The sequence below is a fragment of the Notolabrus celidotus genome, chromosome 6 (genome assembly GCF_009762535.1).
Source record: "Notolabrus celidotus isolate fNotCel1 chromosome 6, fNotCel1.pri, whole genome shotgun sequence".
NCBI lineage: Eukaryota > Metazoa > Chordata > Actinopteri > Labriformes > Labridae > Notolabrus > Notolabrus celidotus.
In genome coordinates, this window is record NC_048277.1 from 32336778 (window position 1) to 32364177 (window position 27400).

General features: G+C 39.9%; 2 protein-coding genes across 2 annotated transcripts; one reads left to right on the forward strand and one right to left on the reverse strand.

Moving 5' to 3' along the window:
- rassf9 (Ras association domain family member 9) lies at positions 1-16144 on the reverse strand. Its single transcript, XM_034686471.1, has 2 exons — positions 15992-16144; positions 1-3112 (listed from the first exon to the last, which is right to left on the reverse strand). Exons 1-2 carry the CDS (start codon positions 16036-16038, stop codon positions 1846-1848), a joined length of 1314 nt encoding a protein of 437 aa, XP_034542362.1. The 5' UTR covers positions 16039-16144; the 3' UTR covers positions 1-1845.
- nts (neurotensin) lies at positions 15662-27400 on the forward strand. The gene is made up of 4 exons (XM_034686472.1): positions 15662-18536; positions 19749-19807; positions 24751-24957; positions 26951-27400. The coding sequence occupies exons 1-4, from the start codon at positions 18470-18472 to the stop codon at positions 27092-27094; spliced, it is 477 nt and encodes a 158-aa protein (XP_034542363.1). The 5' UTR covers positions 15662-18469; the 3' UTR covers positions 27095-27400.

The window sequence follows — 27400 nt, forward strand, 5'->3', positions numbered from 1 at the left end:
AACATTGTACAGTATTAGTGTTTATTATGAGAGGTGAAACTTACATTTTACTTTCATAGCTTTTGCATTGAAGCATGTTTACACAGAGATTTTTGCCCTGAATATGATGTGTGATCTGATTGGTGGCAGTTAAGATCATTGCCTCAGACAGGACATGCTCATTAGAAAATCTGTAAAACACAAGATAAATAAATACGTAATCTTTCAGCAGTTTCTATATGAAGTGTGTTGTTTTTTACAAATAGGGCATAAAAATAAAAGCAGTTGCTACAGTAGTATCTTTACAGTGTTGCTGAGAGGAATATACAACTCTTAACAATTCTTAAAATCTACATCCAAAAGTTAGCTGTTTGTTTTAATATAAAACATTGTTAATAGGTTTATAAGTATGTACAAAGAAGTGCATTTTTATAAATAGCTTGACAACATTAAGAAAGAAAAAGTTGCATACATTCACCACTTAAGTAACTAAACCTGGTAAGCCTTAGATATGCTAAGGTAATTGTCTTTAAGGGCAAAAATGTACACGTATATATTTTGCACCACAGCAAGCGTGTGCACCGAGTTTTTTCTGTGCCAATGTATAAAGATAACGACATACTAACAGGTTACTGTGCTTTTATCGGGCTGATTTACTGTTCAGGCAGAAATTATTCCACGATTTTTGTGCCTCTACCACTTTACATGAATAGAGATTATTTTCTCTCAGGTTTAAATATGTTTAATGTTTAAAGGCACTATGAGGAGTTTTTCACCAGCTGAGAAACAGACTGAAACCATCACTGATGCCTCTTTATGATCTTCAAAAGCAAACAAAACCATAAACAACAACACTGATACCTTCTCTGTTGTCATTTTTAATGCCTTAAACCACTCAGAGGGGGTAGGTGTCAGACCACATGATTGACATTTGGCTTTAGAAACATCCATTTTCGTCTGTTTTCATGGCAAATAATCACACTGAGTGATAAATCTGGCTGTTAAAAGACAGCAGTGTAAGGTTTTTGTTGAAAACACTACTTTTGCATGTACAGAACAAGAGATAAGAGGTAGCACTTTGTCCACAATGGGGCACCAAAATTGATATAAATCAAAAGTTCCTCACAGCAGCTTTAATTATGTTCTTGTTTGACAAAGTCAGCAGTTTAAACTCCAGCTGTGATCAGTGTGGATCACAGATTTGTGGCTGTTTTGTAGTTTCTGGGCAAGCCATTAAAATTAAACTCAGTGTGTCTCTTTAGCAGAGCAGAGTGGAGAGACGTTTCTGGGACAACTGTGATGCACCGCAACGCTTTCTGTGGAAACACGAGCATTGGCAAGAGTTGGCACAGATCACCTCTGGAGTGCGCGGCGCACACGCATGCTGTGGGATTAACAGGTTAGGCGTGGGAAAACCCAGCTGTCATTAAACAGTGATGGACTGTTGTTGGTGCAGCAGCTCATGTTAATGCCTACGGATTAATTGAGAAAGGAGGTGTTGCACCTCCAGCTAGCAGCCCTGTTTGGGAGTGAAACACCTTAAAACTTCAAAAAGAGATATTTGTTCATCAATCTTTAAAAGGGATATTTATATTTTAACATCATATATTACTATAAAACCAGCAAGCTTTGTGCTTTTTGAAGAATGAGCTACAGAAATGGCCCTGTTGCTTGATAATGACAGCACTGGTCAATCAATACTTTGTATCAGCTCCAGGGTGCCGCTTCATGACGGCTCTCTCTGGAACGGTTGCTCTGAAAAACCATTGCTAAGCTCTTAGACCAAAATTTAGTGACAAGACATGACAGGCACAAACTGGGGCTAGTGCATAAGGAAACTTGAAACTGCAGGGTGAACTGGGTTGTTCAAACGTCTGTGTCCAATGGGGGAGGGAAGTCCAGACACGGTGACAGTGAGTCCTGACTGTGTGTGGAGCTAATCCCAGTGTCTGAGTCTGTGTCTGTAATGTCTAGAGGGGACAGACTGTGTTTGAGTTTCACTGTCTGTGAGACACTGCACTGAGTCTCAGTTTTCAGAGGGACAGGACTGGGCTGCTCTTCCTCTCCTTTGTCTGTAATTTGCAGAGAGTTCAGGTGGGAAGCCAGCTGCCAGCACTCCTGATCCTTGGAGACCAGGGAAGCCTCATAGTTCTTCAGCTGCTTGTCAATCTCGAACGCTTGATTGTGAAGGGAAACACCGGTGAAGAGGCTGTGGTTCAATTCATCCTGCAACCTCTTGCATTCAGCAGCATAGAACAATTCGTCTGTCTCCACGGGGGACCAGGAAGCAGCTGTGGCTCCTTCTTGTTCACTGTCCTCATACAGGCTTTGGGGGAAGCTGGCCCTCCTTAACTCAGTGTCAATATCCTTGGACAGCTGGAGGATTAGTTCCTGGTGCATCTGAACCTGCAGATCAAGCTGCTCCACTCCATCGCTGTTGTACAAATACTCCTGCAGCTGATCTTCAATGTCCACTTCAAAACTCTGACCACCAGCATGAGCTGGTGAACTCTCAGACTCGGCTTCCTTCTGCATTTGGAAATCAAACCGCTCGATATCCGAATCCAACTCCCTAATGCGCTGGATCTGCTCTCGGATGGTGTGGTCCTGGTTGAGAATAAGCTGCACCATCCGGTCCACCTCGTCAGATCCTGGGGAGCTCTTGCCGTCCTTGTGGAGCTTCTCCAGCTTCCTGAAAGCTTTCTTCACCATGCGCTTCTGCCTCTCTGGCGGCAGAGCCTGGGTGTGCTGAGGTCGACCATTCTCCCATCTCTTTGCCTTGGCCCCCCTGGACTTCCCCACCTTCTTGGCCGGCTGGGGCACAAAATCGCTGGTTCTGACAAGTATAAACTGGATGAAGGGTCTCTGGTCACCCCAGGCGTACCAGAGTCTCAGGATTCTGGTGAGAGGAGGCAAAGCTCTCTCGAAACCCTTCCACCGCTCAACCAGACAGAAGTCTTTGGGTTCCCCGTGCAGGAGCCGCTTGCTCTCAGGGACTGACTTGTGATCATCCAGTAACGCCTGAATCAAATCTGCACATGTTGTGTGCTTTGTTACTCCACAGACGACTTTCTCCTCGTTGCAGACTGTAACCTGAATCTCCTTCCCCACCACAGGCTCGGCATCTTTTGTCCTGGGAAAGAGAAAGAAAATCAGCTTATACAGTGACTGTGGCTTGGGAATAAAACACTCAGAAGTCTTTGCCACTGAAATACTGAATGCTTTTAAGTTGTTAAACTCCTTTACTGGAACACTTTTTGTATCCTTTGTCAGATCATGCTCTTTATGTAGATTTTGAAACACAATAGTCCACGGTTAATATTTCCACTGTGCCAAAAATGGAAGTAATTTTGGTATCTTGTGAATTTGAAACTTGCTTATTTGGTATCTTTGAAAACTTTGAAGCTCAAAAAGATCTTGAAGTTTTGTTCTTGGAGTTTTAAAAAAGGTGCAACCGAAACAAGGACAGACTGACATCCACAACAACAAAAAGGAGTCAGAAAACATGTGTGCAGAAGAGCAAACAAAGTTGTTTTAATTGCTCTCAATATGAAGGTGCTCCAGCGAGACCTCAGAGCAATTACGAGGTGATTTTGAGGTCTGTGCCTCGAGAGTGTTGAGATCTGTCGTGGAGCTCATGATTGGTTGACACACACAGAAGGTATGGATTGCTGACGGGAGTGTTTCTAAAGGACTGGGAATTTTTATCACACTAACTGTAGACATGGCTCCACAAATGGAGATGTTACTATAGTCATTCAGTACATACTGGGTCAAATTTACAGGGTCAGCGGTGTCATATTTACACTTACTTTATCACTAGTATTTATGACTTTCCTCATACCCTTTGACTTCTTCTGTTGCCATTGACAGGACAGGTTCTGTGCTGGCTTTCCTGCCAGTCTCCAGCATGCTAGATGTTCGACTTAAAACTATTACAATTAAGCTTAAAGAAATATTATGCCATGATAGTGACTTACAGAGATGGATGAGGCTCTTTAAGTCTTGTTTACTCCTCTAAAAATGACAGAAAGTAAAGATTCCCAGGGATGTTACAGTAACACAGTCATTGTTTTAAACCTCCTTGTAAACAGAGTATCTTCATTAAAAAGTCTCCTTAACTCCACCTTAAATAACCTTGAAACAACAATGTACAAACAGTTATCCCTCACTTACACAGTAGAAACAGACCACATTCACACAGTCTTTGTCCGGTGCTGTGAAGTTTCAGCCATCTAAGTAGTGTGTTTTCTTAAACAGTTTCTACTTCATAGTCTTCCATTAGATCAGTGAGCAGAAAACTACATTGGCTCATTTGGTGCCCCCTGCCTTGATTCTATTAGACAGTTACTCATCGTCTCGCTCTTCACTGATGATCACTTAATGGTTCGGTTCTGAGCTATTTAACCCCGAGGCCCTCATTACCTTTTTGTCTGGATGGTAAAACTTGCTCAAAAATTGACCTCTGATTGGCTGATGATATCCATTTTTTACATGCCTAATGGACCACCGGTAATATCCAGGGCCTAATATCCAGTCATTAAATGATGGGCACTGGCAATGCAGACATCCAAAACACGAGGAAGTTAATCCAATAAGTAGATAACATTGCCAGACATTTCAATTTGATTTCAAGATAAGGAGCGATACATCATGTTATTATTAATATAGAAGACAGGACAAACTATTCCTATATGTCAACTTTCTCTCTGTGAAGTACTTTGGTTAAAGACTACTCCACAGTTATGGATGTATATGAAGCTTTATTTTTGCTTTCAGACATTTAAGACTCTAGAGAAGGTTACCCATATAATATCATAAAGAGAAAGAAAACAAGAGCTCCCACTCTTATTGCACTGAAACCCTATTTTTACACTTCAAAAACTCAAATCTTAGCGAGTGAATTAGTCTTAATTACAATGGAAAAAGATCTCATTACACTTAATATAAGCCAAACTCATGTTACAGGTTCAGATAAAATTGTATGATGATAATATTAACAATCAGAAATAAGGACTTAACTACATATAATGACTAAAATAATGCAGCAAAAAAATTACTTTATATTTCTTGACAGATACATTTTGCTGACATGCAGATATTTCAACTCATAACAGGAATTCAGGCCATTTTTTTGCTACTAATATCTTAAGAGAAGATGTTTATCTTGACTTTAAACATGAATGTAGCTTCTATTAAGTCTACTGAGATACTTTTGACTTGAACAAGACAAACACACCAGCAAGGACTTGAGTCTTTGCAGTGTAAAGGAATGTTGGTCTCAGGTTTTACATCCAAATATGTAATTCTTCATTAAACTGTTAACAGTAATGAATCAGAAAAGCGTGCGTGTTATCCTGGTAAATGTCATGTTTGGTCCACAGGCTGCTTAAGTGACAGGAAGCAGACTCACTGAGGGAGTTCAGCCTTGGTTCTGTAAGGCTGACATGAGTGGACAGAAATCAAAAGGCCAAAATGGTGTTTAGTGTTTCCCCTTGAATGACCCTGCACCTGTGTATTACAAATATTAAAAACATGACCCTATTTAAATTACATTATGTCATTTATTAATTCAATTATGATGTTATTATGTGCGTCAACTATGCCTGGCTCTCTAACTTATTTTAGTAAGTGTTCACAAATTCAGTTGCTCATCTAACTTTGATTCAGTTCAGCTACAGCTTCCTTCTCCTGCCCCGCCTCCAACCATTTCTCATTTCTGATCCTTTATAATATCCATCAGCAGAATGTTTTATGATGTTGCCCAAATAACACAACACCTGTTCTGTGATCTGTGTGTGTATGAGACTGCTTAAAGACATAGAATTTCATAACTTCAAGTGCAGAATTACAACTGCAGCAACCAGCTGCACATAACCTCTAAAACAGTGATGTGAGACGGTTCAGTAACATGATACATTGCATCTCAATTGGATGCTGCAGGAACATACTGTAGGATCTATCTCTGATCACCCAAAGAGTGTCTCAGGTGCTGCAGGTTATCAGATGCCAGAGGCAGAAAACAAAAAAAATGCTTGTTTTATTCTTTCTTTAGTTGTTACTTCATGTCAAGATTGTTTATTTTTCCCTTTTGATTACTTTAATGGCTTCAAGTCAATATTTCTCGTGGTTTCTCTGATTGCCTTGTTGTCTGTCTTTTAATTGCCTCTCTAATTGTCTTGATATCACTGTAAATGTGGGTTGACACTAAATGACGTCTCTAATATGAATACAGTTTGTGTGATTGATTGAAAATGTAAAAATGGCAGGCAGACATACTAAGGCAAGAGGCAGGGAACTGACCAATTACCTAATGAGCATGTTTTTGGAGTGTAGGAGGAAGCCAAAGTACCTGGAGGGAACCAATGCCTGCATGGTGAGAGCATGCAAACTCCACCTAGAAATGCCCCAGCCAGGATTTAGACCAGGAACTTTCTTGCTGTGATGCAACAGCTCTAACCACTGCACCACTGTGCAGCCTCACCTTGCCTCAGTTTAAGCTAAAGTTTTTAAAAAGTTGCCAAACATATGCTTTAGAATGCATTACCATACCTGTAGGTGAAGTATATGTCCCAGAAACATTACTTTTCATTGAAATACATCATAAAATATTCATGTTTCAGACACACCGGCCACACAGGCAGTCTCTTGCGTGCCATCTGGCCTGCAGGCCACTATAGACCTGGTACAGATATTCAGCCAAGGAATCAAATGTTAGATCTTGCTCTTTGCCTCAGTTTGTAGTGATGTTTTTCACATCTAAACCTTGCATCATGTAGCTGCAGTGTCTTCTTTCTCAGATAAGTTTGCTTGACTGCAGCCCACATTAACCACCGATCGTCAGGAGGAAGGGTGCACTAACGTTCACACTGTCTGAAGATGATACAGATAAAACCCACCCGCAGGCCGACACCAGCAAGTGAGATCTATTAAGAACAGTTCAAACAGGAGAACTTAAACACTGCTTTATCTCACAATTTTCAGATTTTACAGTCTGATACCGCCGTGTTTTGGTTCCCACACAGCATGAAAACACACACACACACACACACTGAAGCATTGTGTAAACTGGTAGTGAATAAGGTCTCAGGAATGCAATACGCACGCAACAATGCGACAGGCCGGTTAATGGTTATGGAGACCCTTTGGGGACGAGCGGGGAAAAGCAAATACCTGAGCTATGCACAGGCCAAACAAATGCTGAACGCCCTGAGCATTCAGAAACATCAAGCGTGACGTTTTTGACTTCAGAGTTTCCAACCTGTGCAGGAAAGCATGCAAACACAGGAGAGGAGACTGTGGGTGGACACAGGAAGGATACACCTGTCTACGCCGACTAAACACAGCAGCTCTGAAACACACATTAGGATTGTAGAGCTTATTATATTCCATTTGTTAGGATAGAGTCTGATTTTTTTTAGCTGATGAATACCTTGTTGTTGTCTCACTGAGTTATATCCATGTATTTTATTTACAAGCTGCTCTTATCACCTCTAGGAAAAAAGAACGGGGAAAAGGAAATCAGATAGAGAGAGAGAGAGAGGGCTCTGAGGGAAACGTGTCTTTAACTAAGATGGAGCGATGACTTCTTTTACGTAACAGGACACAAATATCTGTTTTTGATCAGCTAATGGTGACAGCCCTTCATACAGGTGAATAAACAATCCTTACAGACAGTTGTAAATCTCACAGAGGCCGACTCCTGACCTCAGCTGCGCAGGATGAGGGTACAGCGAGGCCGGGAAACACCTGTATTTGTCCTGAGCCACAATCACCAACGCTCACACAACATCCTGCCACCACAGTTCAATGTGCAGGAAGGGAAAAATGAATTCCACAGCAGTCACTATAGCACTATAGTGTTGTTTTTAAACTCCACTGTAATGTGAGGAGAGCGTCAACAAATATCTGACTATGGTAGACTGATCATATGAATTCAAAACTCTGGAATAAACCTTTTTAACATCCAGGAAAGTCAAAACTGAACTTCATGTGAAAATGTAAGCTACTACTAAATCTAATCTACTCTGTTACAGTTCATTAGATAATCTGCTACAGAGAGGACTAGTACGCTAAGTAGCTGACTGAGCAGAATCAAAAAGTCTTTCTTTGATGACTTTCATGATGTTGGATAATTTGCAAGCTAACTAGCAATTCAGCTACAGGCCTTATTTGCAATAAGCAGAGGTGCTCGGTATGCTAACTAGCTAAATGCCAGTTTGGATAAAATATATATAGATGATTTCAGGAACACTAGGCTTCATAATTTTGCCTCTTTCTCACTTAATACATTTTTATTTGTCTTCTTGCAGCATTTCTAAAGTCTTTAGGGCTGAATCACCAAGAAGTCACACTAACAACTCAGCTACCTCCAATTAGACAACTGCGAGGATGTCATCATATTTGGGCAATAGCTCTTTGTGAGATTGGCGACTTGTATTTTATTCTCTCTTGTCTTTTCCAGACTTGCTGTAACGTTCAAAGACATGCAGTAAATCCTAGTGTTTTCAAGTTCCCTCTGTGCTTACTGTATGTAATTAACTTTGCTAGCTTCTTTTTTATCTAGTTGTGTTTTGGGTGCATTGTTTTGCCTTCATTGGATATGAAAGCTGGAGAGAGACAGGAAATGTGGGGAGCAGAGAGCGAGGGAAGACATGCAGCACACGTTTAAGGCCAGGAATCAAACCTCCGACTGCTGCAACAAGGACTAGCCTCTGTATATGGGTGCACACCTTCACCAAAAGGCCAACGGCACCCCGCTTTGGTAGCTTCTTTAATACAGCAAATCTACCCAACAGGGACGTCTAACCTCTGATGAGACAAACTTGTGTTCAGAATGTAAACATCACTAATTACATCTGTGTTCTCTCACTGACTCGATGAAATGCTTTCAAATTCGAGACACAAACATTTGTTGCTCAGATCCGGACTCTGACAAAGCACTGTTCCACTCTGCCGGCTCCACCTGCTCACAGTCTAATACCTGTCACTACCTCTAGTGTTGGCACTGTGGTGGGATGACTTGGTCCCATCTGAGACGTTCATAATGAAGGGAGGATATTTGAGGGGCAGAATGAAGAGGCCTCTATTATAACTTCATCATGTCTGTCTTTCAACTTGCTTAACTACTGCAATTTGCAAACAGGAAATGCTTGCTCTCTGTAGATGAGAATCTTAAAATCCTGATCCTTCTCTGTTTCTTATGCTATTGAACAGCATGTTTGAGATGCAGCGGTTTACTACCAAAAAGTTGGCAAACGTTTTGAGTTGATAGGTTAGCCTGAAGTACAGAGAAAGATGTCAATAAGCTTGAATGGCACCTGAAATGGGATCAATTAAAACTGTTCTTTTTAAGTGTAGTTTTCTGTAAAGTCAGGGTTTGCACCAAGTTGTATTTGCCAGAGAGCAAGTGGTGATGTTAACAGATGACTTCAATAAGCTCAGAGATTTATCATTCACATAAAAATGAGATGCAACTTTCCCAGAAGTCCCAGAAATGATGCAATGATCAACAAATCTGCATCCAGGAAAAAGTAAATGTAGAAGTGTTGACAAACTGCATCACTTAACTTCCAAACACTTCATTTCTGAGGACAAACTTTCTGGTGGTGTCTCTCTGTGGGAGCACCAAAGCCCCAAACCTCCTCCAGTCAACTCCCCACCCGTATAAAGAGGAATACTGCACGCTTTATTGGGCTGATTGCATCGCAGCTAATATCCTCAGAAGGGCTGTCACTTCAGGTGTCATTTGATATTCATAGCTTGGGATTAATCTTTGGTTGCCTGATGCTTCAAATGAGGGTGCCCTCATAGGTCACAGCTTCAGGTGTTGTACAAAAAGCTGACACTGATTTTATGACTAACTCAAAGCTTCTGATTGGAAATGTGCCAATGGAATAACAAACATGTGATGCATACTGGAAGTGTTCAAATAGATCCTGTTATAGAGGGGGCTGTGAGCAACACAGGGAGAGTCAGACCTCAACTTTTCACATTTCACTGAGCCCAAGAAACCTGAGCGTACCCGCTTGACCTCAGTTTGAACCTCCAACCTGAGAAACCCAGAGAGACATCAGACACGTGGGAGGAAACCACATTTAAATTATCTGAACTTTCAGCACAAGTCTCAGCCTGGGCCGATTGTGTTACAGCCCCACCACGGTGGCATGGCACCCTTCCATTGTAATACTCATAATGACAACCTTGAAGACATCAACAATTCCCCCTTTGTCGTTAAATGTGCAAGCTGCAAGTTACCACAGCTGACTGCGTGCTGGTGGTTTGAACATGTCGTAACAAATGACAGAAATATAGCTCTGCAGTGTCTCAGCTTGTTTTCTCAGATCAATAGAGATATATGTGAATGCAAGTATTTTGAACAGACGGGAAGCTTTGTGTGAGTACATTTGAGTATCAGTAAATACATCCTCAAACCACTGCTGTCAACAGGTTCTGGTTTTCTTGCTTTTGAATATAAATGAGATGACACTCTGATCATTCAGGTGGTGACAAAATGACAAGTCAGTAAAACAGTATAATATTGATCCACACTCCTTTAAACGGCTTGTTCACTTAAATGCATGAAACATAAAGTAGTTTCTTATTCAGCTTCATAGCCATGCAGATAATATAGATATTTCTACTTCACACATTTCAACACAGCCATCTGTGAGATTCTTGTGGCAGCTTTAAGACAATTACAGCCCTTGGGAAATGATGTTGTGATGCTATCATCAAAGGGAAAAATTCAACCCTTTATTAAAAAATAACTATGAAATGTCTTCAATTTGGATTAGGACCGATAAGGAGCGTGAGTAAAGCTCATGGTGCAATGTCATGACAAAGCAGGCTGTCCCTACTTGTATTTAAGCTGCATACAGCACAAGCTTTGTAAGGCGGCTGCTCTACATCAAACAATAAAGGCAGAAAGTATTTAATTTGGCACTTTCTTTTAGAGTGTCATGCTTTTGCATATCTTTGTTTTTTCTGCAGTTGCTTTTTCCCAAAACCACATATTGCTGACTCAAGTTTTTTATGGAGTCCACCCAAGAGTTTTTAAGATCTTCCAGGTGAACTGCCAGATTGCCATCTTCAAAGAGGCAAACTAAAAGCAACATCTGTCTGTAAACAGTCTTTGTTACTTTGGATAATTCACATCAAGTTGGGAAATTCTCTGTACTTCTTTCTACTGTCAAAATATCCCTGTGAAAATGATCAAACCAAAGAAGCTCAGTAAGAAACAGTTATCCTTTGACATTTCCTTGAACCATCCCTTAATGCTCTGCTATGCATGACATCACATTACAGACACACGACCTTTACATTCCCTTTAAGTAAATGTTAATAATATCAGGCTATAGAAAAATGTATTATATAAGCATTTCCTGAACTAATGAAAGGTACGTCTGCTTTTAAACCAACGTTCACTTCTAAGTGAACCTTTGATGGTATATGTAGTAAAGACTTCACGTGCCCTGTATGTCACACTCAACATGACGCGACAGAAGTTGTTTTTTTTGCCCTTTAGAGGCTCAAATTGTTATCTTAGTGTATGGCATCATACAAGAAAGGATCCATACACAGGAAGAGCTTTGTTTCTATCACTCTCTTCAAGGCCACGAGACTCCATTATAACAAAAGAAAACAAGAAATACTCGTCTGCTGCTGCTTGGCTGACTGATGTCTTTTGTGTTATATTGTGTTAAACAAATATTCTGTTGACAACAAACAATTTAGGATTTCAGATGTCGCACAATTACAAGCATTTGAAAAAGCAGATCAAGGCTGCGGTAGATTAACAACTGCTATGTTCTGCATGGTTGGTTTTTGATTTTTTTTAAGTTCTATTTTTGGGGCTTTTACACTTTGGGAAAGAGGCCAAAGGCTTGAATCGAACCCAGACCTTCTGCTATTATATATTTGGGTGTGCAACTTAACCTTTAAGCTAAATCTGTGCACTGCAAAGTTGTTTTTAACAAGTGTGATGATCCTGATAAGAGCGAAAGATACATATGTAGTGTTTTTTTCTGATTTAAAAATCCCTTTCTTTCTGGAGTGCTCATGTAGCATAGCGGCTAAATTTCATGCGCCATGTACAGAGGCTGTAGTCCTCGAAACTGGTGATTCGGATTCAGTCCCAGCTCACAGACCCTGCCGAAAGTCATTACCTACTCTCTCTCCCATTATCCATTCCCTTCTACTGTCCTATCTCTCTGAGTAAAAGCAGAAAAGGTAAAAGCTATATTTTTTAGGCTTTTACACCTTTATTGATAGATGGGAGGAAAGTGGATGGTGCAGGAAACTGGGAGAGAGTGGGGGAATGACATGTGGGAAAGGGCTGCAGGCTGGAATCGAATCCGGGCCGCCCGCTATATGGGTGCGCAACTTAACCATAAGGCTAAGTCTGCGACTTTTTTAAAATAAGGTCTCTTTCTGTGACAGTTGTCACTCTCTTCAAAGCCACCAACCTCTATTGACAAAAACATAATTTCACCACACAGGTGGTAAGTTATTTTTCAGCCACTGCCTCAGTTGGTTTGTTGTTTTGGTCTTATTGTGCCGAACCAAACCAACAATTTCATGTTAATGTCCCTCAGTAACTATAGCAGCGGTGGACCATCGCCTCACATGTTCCTCTGTTAAATTATTGTTTTGGTGAATACAGTCTGCTGACTCTGATGAGAGCAAAACCACCAAGGTCCCCTCCTGATAAAAAAAAATCTCTGTGAAGATGAAGTCTTTAAAAAGTAAACAAACACTTTACGCAGACGTGCTCCAAATACTGTATGTAAAAATAGAGTTTGTGTTCTTTTTCTCATGATGACATAGATATCTAAGACTCGGTTAGTGTAAACACAGAGTCTTATTTAGATGAGGGGAACAAAAGTAAACAGAGTTTAGAGGAGCAGATGCTGGTTGCTGGACAGGAGGTGCTTCCTCCCACTCTTATCTGAAAGAGGATGAGGGATTCAGGAGGAAATAACATCACTTTTCTATCTGGACATGTTGATCTCTGGGATGACTCCCGCTCTGATAGGCATCTGTGAGCAGAGACACAACACACCCCTTCCCCTTCTCTTCCCTTCCTCTGGGGAACCACCCACCCTCTCTTCCCCCCCGCTGCTTCTGTGAATCACCAAATAAGCTTTAGCTCAGTGAAAATAATTGACTTATTCTCTTTGAACACAATTGATCCTTTTAACGGCTTTTTGGTGGCCCGCTAATTTGTGTAAAACCAAACCGTTTTAGCAGCTAATTGGTCCTCTCTGCACAATGCTGTCTTGCTGTTATTGTTGCATAACAGCAGGATTAAATTGAAGTTGTCATAGCTGCAGTCACATATGTCACAGACTGGCAACCGTTCATTTTGGAGTCATTTGAGGCCTGTAAGTGCTGTTTCAGTACACCACAGCAGCTTGACGCACATGCAGAACTCTGCTGTGACGCACTCCGACTCTTTGATGGTGAGAAGATTTTTTTGTCAGCAGCAATTATCGGTTTAATTCTGAAAGTTTTGATGTTCAGCAGACTGTTTTAAAAACGATGAGATGAAGCCGATGTGGAGGTGCAAAACTTCCACTTTAATGTCTCCGGAGCCAGTCTGAAATCATGTGTTTGACATATCTGCAGATCTAAACACTTGAGGTAATTATAGGGGCTGCAATGGTAATTACTACACAACATGAAAAAAATAAGACATCCACAGGAGACAGCTTCAGTCAGACTGTTTGAAGTGATCAGAGATAATTCATCTCAGCTCTCTGTGTGCGTGCGTGTGACAAAAAACATCAATTCTCCTGCTGGTGCCACTGTCAAACAGCAATTTAGCATAAAAGCCTGTTTTATTTCTGAACTTAATCCAAACCTTCTGCTTGGTTAGGTGCTAAATCGGAGTCTTGATAAGTAAAGCTGATGAAAAAAGTTCTTAACCCACAATTAAAGCCTTCCTGATCCTCATTTTGGCAAAAGAAACAGTGTCTGCACGCTGTGAGGGATTGGATCATGACCTAGATACTCCCCCCGAAAAACACAGAAACTTTGTTTACCAACTCTGCACAACAGAGTTTGCAGTCAATGAGCCCCAAATAGAATCCCTGAATCAATAATTGAGGACAGCTTGTGGCTCTGCAAATCTAATTTTCCCACCTTTTTCAAAGCGTGGGGGCCGGATCAGAGCTGCAGCACAGAGGCACATCAAAAGGTTGAGTTAGCCGCTCAGGGGGGATGGCTGAAGCAAATTATAAGAGTGATGATGACAGGACGACTCTCTACCTGAAGTGCTCTTTGGTCCGGGTGTCCCAGATGAAACGTGCATTAAAAGTAACATCTCTGCAGTAATTACAGAGCAGGAGAGGGTGGGGGGTGAGAGGTGTAATAGTTTGATGTACAGAACATCGCACTTGGACAGAAACCAGTGAAAGTCTGTCAAATTGCTTGTTTTACTTCAACATTAACATGGAGGTATAAGGTTTCTTACCTGCAGGTGCAATACTCTTCAGACAAGTTTCATTTTGATTTTTAAATTAGATTAAAAAAAACAACTTTCAGTTCTTCCAATGTGCCCACACCAGGAACAGGTTTACATCAGGTCTGGACTTCTTAAAGCTACTTTCAACCTTTTTTAAACTCACAAAGTTTGGCTACATCAACATGTCTCAAAACATGTTTTTTCTGTATATTCCAATAACTTATAATTAATGCATTTGAGCTTGAAAAAGAGGATGCCAAATATGGAACTCCCTCCCCAAACACATACTCAACTCCATCGACCTACAAACATTCAAATCCCAGGTCAAAACACACCTCTTCAGAACTTTTTTTAACTTTTAATGTTTTTATATCCACTGTGTTTCTTTTATTGTGTCTCCTATTGTGTGCGATTTGTGAAGTGTCTTTGAGTTCTGTGAAAAGCGCTATATAAATAAAATGTATAATTATTATTATTATCATTATTATTATTATTATTATTATTATTATTATTATTGATGACATTTCTCCTAAGTCATTTTCCAGCAGTAAATGAAATGTAGTGAAAGATGAAAAGATAAGTCTTCAATACACTTAATTTTTCATACAAAATCATGAATAATGCTCATTGTGGGCTGTGTGATGTTAATAAGAAGGCTCATCATAGAGGGGTCAGTTTTACACACAGCGACTGCGCATGCTCCTACTATGCGGTCAGAAAGACGCATTAACCGACTGACCTGTCACGCCAACAGGATTTGTACAGGTTACAGTGGCTGATAGTGATGCGTGCTGAGCTAGCATCAAGGCAAGTGTGTTTGAATCCAGGTTGTGCAAGTTTTTCTGCAGTAATATAGATACCCTGCTCACCTTTGCGGTTACTATAACTGCTAAATGTATGAAAAACAGCGAAAAATCAGTTGGTCATAGGTGCGTAATAGAACTACTGTACAGGTGGAGTGTGATCTAGACACAGACATTGATTCAACTACCCGAAATAGACGTTTAAGTAACTTAGTTTGAACCATTTTCTCCACAAACGTTGTTTCGACAGTAAAATACTCACTGGTGTTTATTCTTGCAGATTTATCAGATAACTCCTCAGATCAATCTGATGATAATCTCATTTATATCCCTGCAGTTGCATGACATAAGTCCCAGGATTTCTTAAAGCTTGTTTATGCTGCTTTAGTGAAGTTGTTTCAGATGAGAACACTGCACTTTATGAGATGTGATGGTATGGTTTTCTTACTCTTACTAAGATTTTAGGTTGCTTCATGTTAGTTTAGCTTGTATTTGGTTGTTCTCCTGCACTGTTCTTCTAATAGTACTGGATATTAAGAGTTAAAAACATAACTGCATCTATATTCTGCTCTTATTCGCCCCGCGTGCAGCTCGCACATAAACCCGAATTACGCACAACCTGCGTCGTGCGTAAATGTCCCTCCTCAACTGCTCAACACTCAGTGTGCCAATCTTTACAGAACTCGGAGGAGAAGATATAAAACACATTCTAGCAGGTTCGCCGTCACTCTCATTAAATTACCTGTTTTTCAGTCGAGCTTTCAGGAAGTTTTTTCCAAACGGAGCCATGTCTCAGGAGCGCGAGTAAAACACAGCAGCGATCCGAAATTACAGTCCAGGCATGGCACGGCGCACGTCGTCGGACACTTAGTGGAGAGTTTCTGAAAAGTTAAAGCTGTCCCGACTGAAACTCCACAGTCCGTCCCATCCGAGGAGCGGAGGAGGGAGGTGTTACTCTGACTAGACTGAGGGTTATTGGTGAAACTCTGCCCCCCTCCACCTGCAGGAGTGTGGAAGTAAATGCTTTGGCCAAGGTAAACTCTAAATGTTGGATGAAAAACTATATGACAGTATACACTAGACATTTAAAAAAGTTAAAAACGTAGGGTGACATTAAAAGCACAAACAGTGTTTAAAATAACCAAAAAGGTGATTTAGACAGAAAATGTAGAAATCACTTTATTCATATTATACACATTTAATAAGGATTACATTATTAAAAAAAGTGCAGGATATTGGTCAGTCCTGCAGGCTTATTGATTGACCCTATTTGAAAAGTAAGTAGCCTAAAGCATGGTCACAGTCTCAGTGAGCTGTTGTGCAGGACACAGAGGAAAATGTACTTTAATGAACTTAGGGTTTGGTAACTGGCTCTCCCTGCTGGATTTAAATTACAGATTTAATTTCAGACATCAGAGGAATGCCGCCTGCTTTACCTTCAGTCTGTCTGTTCAGTCAGAACACAGACTCTTTGAAGCTTTTCCAAACGATATATTTACTCCACATAAAATGGATATCAGGCTCTCTGGGGAGCAATTAATCAGTCGTATATTGACACAGTAATGTGAATATGGACATGGATGATCTAAAATATACTTACATAATTATACATTTTTGTAATTTAAACAACAAAACCCCACAACTAAGCTTATTATTAACCACCATAAGCCAATATAACAGAAAATGTTTCAAAATTCAAGTAGTGAAATGACTTGAAAGTTTGCAGACAGGAAAGACACTTCTATTTATTTTCTTAGCATGTTTGTCTTTTGCTTTTTTAGTATGAAGTCTCACCTACAGTTATTGCAAAAAAGCTCAAAGATGAGTGTTTTTGTCTTACTTTAACTAATAATGTCATTAAAAAAAACAACAGGTACATTTTTCTCACCCCAACAGCAGTTCTTTTTGTACTCTTTCCAGTCAACTGACTTTAATTGACACACCTTACAACCCTTATTTAATGCTGAGTCTTTGTAGGGTGCATTGGAAGCTAGAAACAGATCAAGGACTGAGACAAACATGTAGGAGCATTTAGAGTCTGTGATGTGACATTAGTATATGTGGGCATTAGTATCCATTGTTTGTGTTAAGTCAAACAGTAAATAGACGTACAATATCTTTCTGTTCCTGGTAAGAGTGGATGAAAAACAACAGGGTAGTATCTTGAAAAAACTAAGAGGATCTGAAACAGAACCCTGAGGAACTCCAAAGGGAAGTACCAAACAAATGTTTAATGCAGCCATAAAACAACGGCCAAGCTCAAACTTGAAGGTGTTTTGTTAATGTTTAGAAAAATGGAAACATGAACATCTTTAGTTCAGATGATGCAGATCATACAATTGATACAGCTATCCAGAATCTCTTTTAAATGCACCATGTGTCGAGGTCTCTCAAATAGAATCCCTTCATTAAAGCTTAAAATAATAACACAGTACCTGACAAAAAACATGTTGAATAGTTTTAATCTACTATAAAATTCAGCTTTTGAATAGAAGTACATTCCCAGATTGTAACAACTAGCTTCTTATCCATATATTTCATGTTGTTAGCAGGGACCACATAGGTTATTTAGTTGCCACATTCACCTGTTGATTTAAAAAGAGACAAAACCACAACCACAAGACGTTTGGAAAGAACAGCCTCTCCAAATTGAGACACAAAGAGGGAATTTTCCCCCTCCACTCCCCCTGTCTCACCTCTGTATCCCCCTCCCCAGGAGACAAGTGCAAAAATAAAAAGCTCACCCTGTGTTCATTCATGAGGTGAAGAAACCAAATGTTGACGCAAAAACCTTTCGCCTTGTGATGCCAGAGTGACGTCTGATTTAACGATGACACAGGGACAGAGCAGAGGAAATTATATGAAGACAGGGATGGGTGGATGGATGGATGGACGAGGAGATGGAGGGGGGTTTGAGTGGGTGGAGAGGTGGGGGTGATCCTCTGACATCACATTGGCTCTTATAAACTGAGGGAATGGAGCCCACTGCACTCCACGAGCAACCAGAAAAACTGTGAGACACGAGAAAGACGTGCGCTTGGATCTGAAAGAGAAGAAAAAGGAGGAGTAAAGAAAAAGAAGAAGAAGAAGAAGAAGCAGCAATTTGAGTCCCTCTCAACCTCTCCAGCTGTTTGACCCTTAACCTTATGGACTAGATTCCTCTTCAGGTGAACTCTTCTTCAGTGCCGGATTCTTCTTTTGGTTTTGGTCTGTTTTCCTCATGAAGATGCAGGTGCACTTGGCGTGTATGCTTCTCCTCTGTTTCACATGTGGTGGACTTTGTTCAGGTAAGCTCTGACTCTTTAAACAAGTTTTGTCTTCATGAATGCTTGTGTCTTGATTTTAGGAGTTTTTATCGAGCACATGAAAAGGAGAGAAAAACCAAAAACACTCTGAAGTGGGGTTAAACAATTTGACTGACTTGGTTTGCAACAGGTGAATCATTTTGGAGACGCTGTTGCTCCAATTTGAAATCTAAATATTCTAAATCATGGGTTTATTTAAGGTCTGCACTTCAAAGCTTCCTCACCACATCATTAATCCACGAGTTTTGAAAATGTCTTTGCCGCTGAACATGACTTATTCATAAGGTAGCTATTCAAATCCTGCTGTCCCCAAGTTTATTCAATTGAAGCTTTGACCGTAAAACATCTCATTACTTCATTCAAGAAGCATTCTGTTATATTCTTTGACTTCTAAGTTGTAGCTTATGAAATCAGGATCCCTCCTTCCTCTAGGCTCCTTTCAAATGGACTGCATTCAATCAGTCCACTCAAAGTGTCAGCAATTATCCATTGCATCAACCACCACACATTTATATATATCTCCCAGCCTCACACCTCTTCCTCCTCTCTGCATGAAGATGTGAATCTTGCCATCACAGCCTATTGTTCTTTTTTTCAGCCTCCTCTTTTCCTCAATGATCCGATCTGTTAAAGCCTAATTTAATTGTCCTCGATCTCATGTGAACTTGTGTTTATTCTAAATAAAAGCCTCTAAATAACCACAGCGTGCTTCCAAATGAAGTAAATTAATTTGTATTTATTCTTAGTCTAGTTTAATTGCCATTTAACACAGCCTACACTGCACTGTTAGAGAGACGTAATCCTTGGGGCTTAGACTGCAAAGTCACTTTAGGTGCATTGATCCAATTATCAGTCAGCCGTTCAGATTTATGGATGTATTGCATGAAGATTATTCAACACAGAGAGAACTTTGTAGCTTTAAAAATGTTAATGATAGATGTGGATGAGTAAAGCATTTTTTTGTCTTTTGGGTTTTGTAACATGTTTGCTGCGTCTCCTGTTGGAGGCTTAAAGTCATGGTGTGAGTGGGCGGATGGATCAAGATACTGGTTCAGTTTTTATCTTTGAATTGACGGGAACATGAGGCAGAAAAATCCCAGTTTGAAAGCTGAACACATAGAACTATAGAACAGTGTTCATCCAGCTGTATAATGTCGTGTTTTCTAATGCTTGTTTCTACCTTCTCACTGACAGATGTGGACCAGGACCAGAGAGCACTAGAAGAGGAGCTATTCAGCAGTCTCTTCACGAAGGTATGTTTATTATATATATATTTGTGTTTTTTGCACTTGTGTCATCAGACGCTCAGACCCCAGAAAAGCTACCTGGTCAGTTTCTGTCCAATCTTGCATCCCTCCATCTGACCCCTCAAACCGGCTGCCAGATGCTTTTCTAGCAGGCTCACTTTGTGGTTGTACTAATGCTGATTGAGTCTGAATGAGAAAAAGTCCATATGAGAAGTTGTTTGTGTGACAGTCCAACTTTTGTCCTGGCCTTGATTTTTGGGGTTTTTTCTTAATATTTTATTTTGCTTTTCAGATTTAAACACATAAACAGAAAATATACATATATAAAGAAAAAAAAAAGACTGAAACCTACTGCATGAAATAAGTTAATATTACAGAATAAATACAGACAGTAGGTAGTTCCAAAATAACAAAAATATAAAATATAAAAACAAATTGATGAAAGACAAAAATGAATCTTCACCTCAAAGGTGATCATCAAGACATTCTCAATACAGTTTTGTTATACAAACACAGTCCACTATGTCAGATGGCAGGTTTTCCATGTATTCCAGATGGGGTTGCCATATCTTAGAAAATGTTTTACTCCTATTTCTCAGGCAGTAAGTTATTTTCTCTAGTGGAACCCATTTTTTGATTTCAGAGAGCCAGAGTCCAATAGGATTGTCAACATTTGATTTCCATTTTAAAGCGATACTTTTTTTGGCAATGATCAAGCTGGCTTTGTTTTGAATGAAAATTAGAAGTAGAGATAGAAATAACTGCAGTTGTGGACATCTTTTAAAAGAATAGAACATAGAGGCACTTACCATCAAGTCATCTGCATAACTTGTGACTTTATGATTTTGTAGTGATTCATTTGGAAGCTTATCCATGGCAGTTGGACATTTCTTGAGCATGGACTCAGTGCATCTTGATCTGCTGCCCGTAGCGTCAAAATGTGATGATTTGAGTAAGCCTTTGGTGTCAGTTTGGCTTTCTTATCAAGTGAGATATGATAGTATAACTTGTTGGTTAGCCTTTCGAAACACAGAGATCAAGTCTGGAACATCTGGTCTGTTTGCTAAAACAAAGCTTGCTGATACAGTTTCAACGTTTTCTGATTTTTTATGTTTTTGAAAAGTTTCTTACACGGCACACTCACAGTTCCTGGCACCAGGATTAAATAACAAATGGCATGTGTTTCACATCTTATGTGTCATGGAAACAGTCTAAAGTCCAGAAGTCCAGTGATGTTAAACTGATGAATGCCTAAATTCAAAAGGAAAATCTGTCTTGGGCTGTGCAGCAATCGTCTACAGTCACAGTTTTGTTACGGGAATATTAAGAAAAAATGATCTTAGCTTTGTTTTAAATGAGAACCAAGGTGCAGACATGTAATGTTCACAACACCCCCATTTAGCATATTGAGCCATGAATAACTGATCCATTCTCTGCCATCCACTTCCACCCACTTGTTAAATTACATCAAAACAATAAGAAGCAATGCTACATGGATACCACGTCATATTTTGAAATTTTCACCTCTGACCAAGCTGTGACTTCTGACCACTGCAGTGTGAGACTGTGCTGGGACAGTCTAACGCATAGAGCTGTTAAAAGTGAGACTACAGAGGAACTAGACAGATACCATTCAGATGGGCTTGACAGCATCATAACGACACAACTTCCACCTTCATCTCTATCTCTCTCTCTGTCTGATAAATAACCGTGGTGCGCGTACAGAGATGATTTGACGGGGATAAATCAGCCGTGTGATTTGTGGATGCTGATGCTGGGAGGTTGTTCAGGTGTGATGATTGCACGAATAACTCGCCAGCTGAATGACAGACTGCTGGAGAAGCTGAGGAGTGTGAGGATGGAGAAGAGACTTGTGGCTTTGTATCATCACAAAATGAATGTGTTGTTTGTCTTTGAGGGAAATTAACAGATCGTCTGTCGTCCGTTCTTCTTTTAGTCTGATCAGATGCAGGATGTAGTCTGGACTCTGGCTGTTTCTCTCTGGAACATGATTACTTTACTCTTGAGACAATATTCAAGTGTCAGTCCGGCTGATTTGGCGTTGACCTCTGCATCACACTGCTGGTTTCTATCTACGTTGGAATGTTTGATGAGCTTTTGCAATTACTCACTCAGTACATTTTCAAAAAATGTCACAAACAATGTTGAAGATAATGTGCAGAATGTACAGTGCAAGTATGACTCTGTACCATTTTATCTAAGTATCAAGCCAGTAAATGTCCAGAAATGACATTTCAGAGAGGCTTTGATGACCCTGGGAGATTTGCAAAAGAAATGAGTCTAACAGAATCACATTTCTATTTCTACTTTTATTGCACTTTTTAGTGCAATTTTGCCTTTAATTAGACAGGACAGCTGAGCAGAGACAGAAAACAAGAGGAGTAGAGAGAAAAGGGGGTACATGCAGCAAAGGGTGGAGGCTGGGAATCAAACCAGCGTCCATTGGGACATGACTAAAGCCTTTGTATTAGGGGCTTTTCTGAGCATTTCCCTATTTTAAAGCACGCTAAGCTAAGCCAATTTGTTGCCCCATAATGCCTCTTTGTGAGTATTTCAAATGCTTTAGTCATTTCTGTACAAGCTTGATGAATATGTGAGTCAGTGAGTTTGAATAATCCAGCAAAGTCTTGAAATTGTAGCATAAAGAAACCCAAATAGGACAGTTTTCATTACAGCAGCATTTATGATTACATAGTCGTATATATTCAGGCTTTTTTATTCTATTCATATCTGTGCTACTGTATTCAATTTTAATTCATATCCATGCCGTCATTAGACAGTAACAGTAGTGTATTCTATGCTAGGCCACTTGATCTGCACGCAGCACCTTATTTATGAACACACCAAGGGTCTTTTGAAGCACATTGCAGTTGCCGCTGTATTGCCTTAAGTCATAGTTGGCTGTATTTAATGTTGTGAATGATTTTAACATGTGCCCTACCTCTCAGCATCTGATCTGAAGTAATGACATGTATGATTGAATAGCAACCATTGAGTTGAGTTTTCTCACATTTTGCAACATAAACTTACAAAACAGAGAAACACTGATGATTTCTTAGTTTAGAAACATACAAAAAATATCTGTAAGCACTGGAGAAGCTATTTGGATGTTGTACTTTTAGATATGTGTTCATTTTATTAGCAGGGTGTAAAGGGTTTTACAGTTGTACATGCAGGAAAGACACAGTAACTGTATCCTTCTGCTTGCTCATTATTATGTAATTTATTGGAGTGTATTCAACATGCTTATACCTCTTCAACATGCACAAACGTAAAGGTTATGAAAGTTTTGTTTAATTTATGCTGCAGCTTTGGCTTTAGGGCTTTTATTTATGATAAATTAAATAAGAATGGTGAGAAAAACAGACCTTGCAATGGCCTGATTTCAAAGGATTAATAACAAACAGTCCACTGGGTGTTGTAAGTAACTATTAGGTCTTAACCCCTCCTCTAAAAGTAATTGATTTACTGCCATCACACACAGAGGATCCTGGTGAATCTTTATGAAACAAAGACCTTTCTGCACAATTAAAACAAAACCTGTCCCCTGCTTAATAAATTAAAAACTAAAAAACAATCCTCTAGCAGATAAATTACTTCTAAATGTCAGTCCCTGCGTGTGTGTGGTCTCTGGTGTGTTGTTCTTCTGATGTCTCTGCAGCTTTTATTACATGTCTCTCTTCCCTCGGGCGAACAAAAGAAACCTGTACTCGACCTGTGCTTACATCATCACAGGAGTCTGTTTTCCTCCGTCGCCCACAACAACACCAGCAGAGAGAGTCTTGGAGAGCTTGAGGCCATTTACAATAACTTAACAGCAACAATTTCCCCTCGCCCTCTGGGTCACTCCATCATCCTCAGTGACACCTAAAGGTCTCGCTGTGCAGGGGCTCGGCCATCTTGAAAATCATCCAAACGAGATTATAACACAGCAGGCTGCAGCGAGACGAGGTTAGATGTGACTGAAAGATCACTCCTGGGGCTTCAGATTGTAAAAGAAGTAGTTTGCATTTGTCTTAACTATTGTTTTTATGTGTGGCCGTGTGCAGCAGAGCTCTCAATGTACACAGAGAGTCCCTAAAGCTGCAGCCTGAGTACAACTTAAAGGGAATTTTTACTGCCGCAGTGAAAGAAGTACAACTAATATAATTTCTCTGATGGCAATAAAAATAGCATTTAAAGGCAGAACTCCATGAAACAAAGACAGGCATTGTGAGGGGTTAGAAGCATATTAAGAAAGGCTGCACTGGTTTGTAGAACTTGAGGCATCAACAACATATTTAAATCTTTGAAATGAAAAACAGAGCTTAACACAGGACAGATCTGAAGTACAAGAGGGATGGGATTCAGACCAGGGAGGCAATAGAGGAGCAAAATATAACCTGTGGTAACACCTTGAATTGAAAAGATGTATCAATATAACAGTGTTGAATCATCTGAATTCGGACTAATCCTATTTTATGACCTTTTTTTATACAAATGGCAGATTAAGTAAAAAGAAGCATGAAGCAAAGGAGCAATTTTAGTGCTTTTATGACCCCTGTTTGATCGTTTCTTCAGTCTTGTGTTCATCATCAAAGTGCCAGCGTAATAATAAGTATCACATGTAAACACATTACAGCAGAGCGATTGGATTAGATTAATAAGATTGGATTTAATTGTAGAATCATCCTCGTGATTATCCTCTCTATTTTTGTCAGTAACGAACGATCAAAGAAGCCCAAACTTTCACTTATGTGCAGAAAACTTCACCACAGTGTGTGCAGTATAATATTTAAAATGACTTCATGGTTAATTTTTTTCTTAGTCAGACATACAATTTTGTTTTTATCCTCTGTGCTCTCGCCCTCTGGGTTTAAATCAGTGCATTAAATCATCCCCTTTCAACCAATCGCCTCCTGACTCTTCTCCTTGTGCTCTCTTCGCAGCTCAAACAGAATAAGCAGAGCGCCCCCTACTGGCGCGTGTCGCTTCCTAACCTGTGCCGGGTGGTGAGCAGCCTGCGGCAGGAGGGGTGGAGCGGCGAGGAGGGGGAGGAGGAGGAGGGCGAGCTGAGGGAAGGCGGCCTCCCGATGCTGGAGGAGCTGTACAACCTGCAACAGATCTGCAGAGCGCTGCAGAGCCGGGAGGAGAGGGTGAGGCACAAACACAGACACACAGACACAGAGTTGTGGAGACAGTAGACATCAGTTATTTGTAAAAAGTGTGTAAAGTTGCATGTTTGCTGTTGTTGCAGCCGAAGAGATTTCATTTACATGGGACTGTTAGATTTTTGTTTCCTCTACAGCCCAAACAACAAACTCTAAAACTGAGAGATACTTTCCCTCATGCTTGACAGTGTGGTCAGCATTTATATGTCAGGAAAACAATTGATGTGTGAATCAGAGGGAGCTAAATCTTAGATCTGTCAGAACTTTTATGATTATATTCTGCTCTATAAGTTAGGAAATCTGTGTTTGAGATTTGAGATGAAGGAAAAAAAAGAAGCAAATTTATATTTAAAACAAGGAAAGTTGAGGCGATCATCAGACTAGAAATACAATGATTGACTAAATTATCTCACTCATCTGCACCTGAATTACAACATGACTTATTACTGTTATTCCTATTATTGTAGATCCAAAATACTCCTCATATGTTGTGTCCTAACTGTAGTACAGCCACACTTTGACATAATTTACCTGGTGAGTCTGTGATCACATGTTCATCTGTGTTAGATAAACTGTGCTTGATGTTGACTGTTGAGTGTTTTCTTACCTTTAGACTGGTCGGTGCGTGGGAATTAAAATTTGTGTTTAAATAAAAGGGAAATCAGTCGCTAGGACAGATATCAGAGTAGAAAGTTAAATTTGTCTCTCAGAGCAGCATGTAAGCAAATTTTTGAAAGACATTCTGAATTATTTAAGTTGTCATACATTTCCTAACCACCTGTTGGTGGGCCTAGAAAGTTTTGTCCACAACTGTACTCCTTGATTTGTCATGTCTAGATTTACATGCTGCTCTAAATATGACATGACAAAGGAAACGGAGTTACCATTATAATAATAATAATAATAATAATAATAATAATAATGATAATATTTATTTCTAAAGCACTTTTCTAAACACAGTTACAAAGTGCTTCACAGAAAGACACACAAATAAACAAATAAAACAAAATAATAATAAATACATTTTAAAAAGACCCTAAAGAGATGCTGTTACATGTTTGATTGACAGATCCACAAAAAAGTGGTAACCAAAAAAGAAGTTTGAAATACTTTATTCAGGCTTTGATGATAATTTTCTTCACATTTCTTGGTCTAAGAATAAATAATGTCCAACAGGCCTTTATTCACATTTGAGGTTTTATGTGTTTTGTTTTATTTACAAATTACTTTTCACTGAAACTTCATATATACGTATATCTTTTTTAAAGTTATATTTTGGGGCATTTTTGCTTTTATTTGATATGACAGCTGAAGAGAGACAGGAAACATAGGGAGCAGAGTGTGAGGGAAGACATGCAGCAAATTGAGGCCGGGAGTCAACAAGAATTATTGGACACACTCTATGTTTCATCATTTTATTCAGAGCCTACAATCTCTATACCTAAATTAATACAAATATACAAAGTTTCTTGCCTTTAAAGAATCCAGGCATGAAAGGGTTAAAGGTGGAATAAAATCTTTACTTGACATTTGTGCCAAAAAAATAAAACAGAAATAAGATAGTGAAGCCGATCACAGCATGCCTCTGGAGAAGGAAGAAAAAAGCTCACACACACAAACATAAAATCTCCTCCACATCTCACACACACACACACACACACATCCACACTCAAGAGGCCATTCGTCATCTCTCATAGTAAACACACCTCATTAACCCCCCTCTACTACCCCTCCTCTCCATCATTGTCCCATCACCCTCCGCTCTGTACACAGCAGCCTCCCTCTCTTTTCTTTAATCTTAACACGCCGGCTGCAGATTAGCACCTGTTTTTCATGCATGGAGGCACAGAGCAGGAGCACTCGTTTAATCACAGCAACACGGCGTAGCCTCCCATTAGCCCGCCACTCAGCAGATAAACATGTGTTTTCCTCCTGTCATTTTCTGCCACGCTCACCCTCTGCCGTCTCTCTCTAACAGCTACTCCACGACTCTCTGGAATATTTAGACGAGAACAGTGACACTCCACTGAAACGAAAATCACCCTACATCCTGAAGAGACAAGCGGGGCACAACACCAAGTCCCGGAGGCCGTACATCCTAAAACGAAGCACAATTTACTGACGATCAGACCTTGTTCTTGCTGTGAAGACGTGATGTGGTTATTTTCCTCCATCCTCGTAGAGCTGCTATGTTTTCTTTTCTTCTCCTGATGTTGTTTTTCTCCACTCAGACCCTTCGATTGTATGTCCAGTGTTGAGGCCTGCCTGTACTCTGCTCCTCTCAGCTAAAGGTCCTAAAAATAAATCACCTGAGCATCAAGCAACATGTGTATCTCTGAGAAACTATATTTATTTACTCTATTTCTTCACCGCACACTGAATCTATTTTGTTTCAGGATATGATTAAAGGATTCATGATACAAAATCA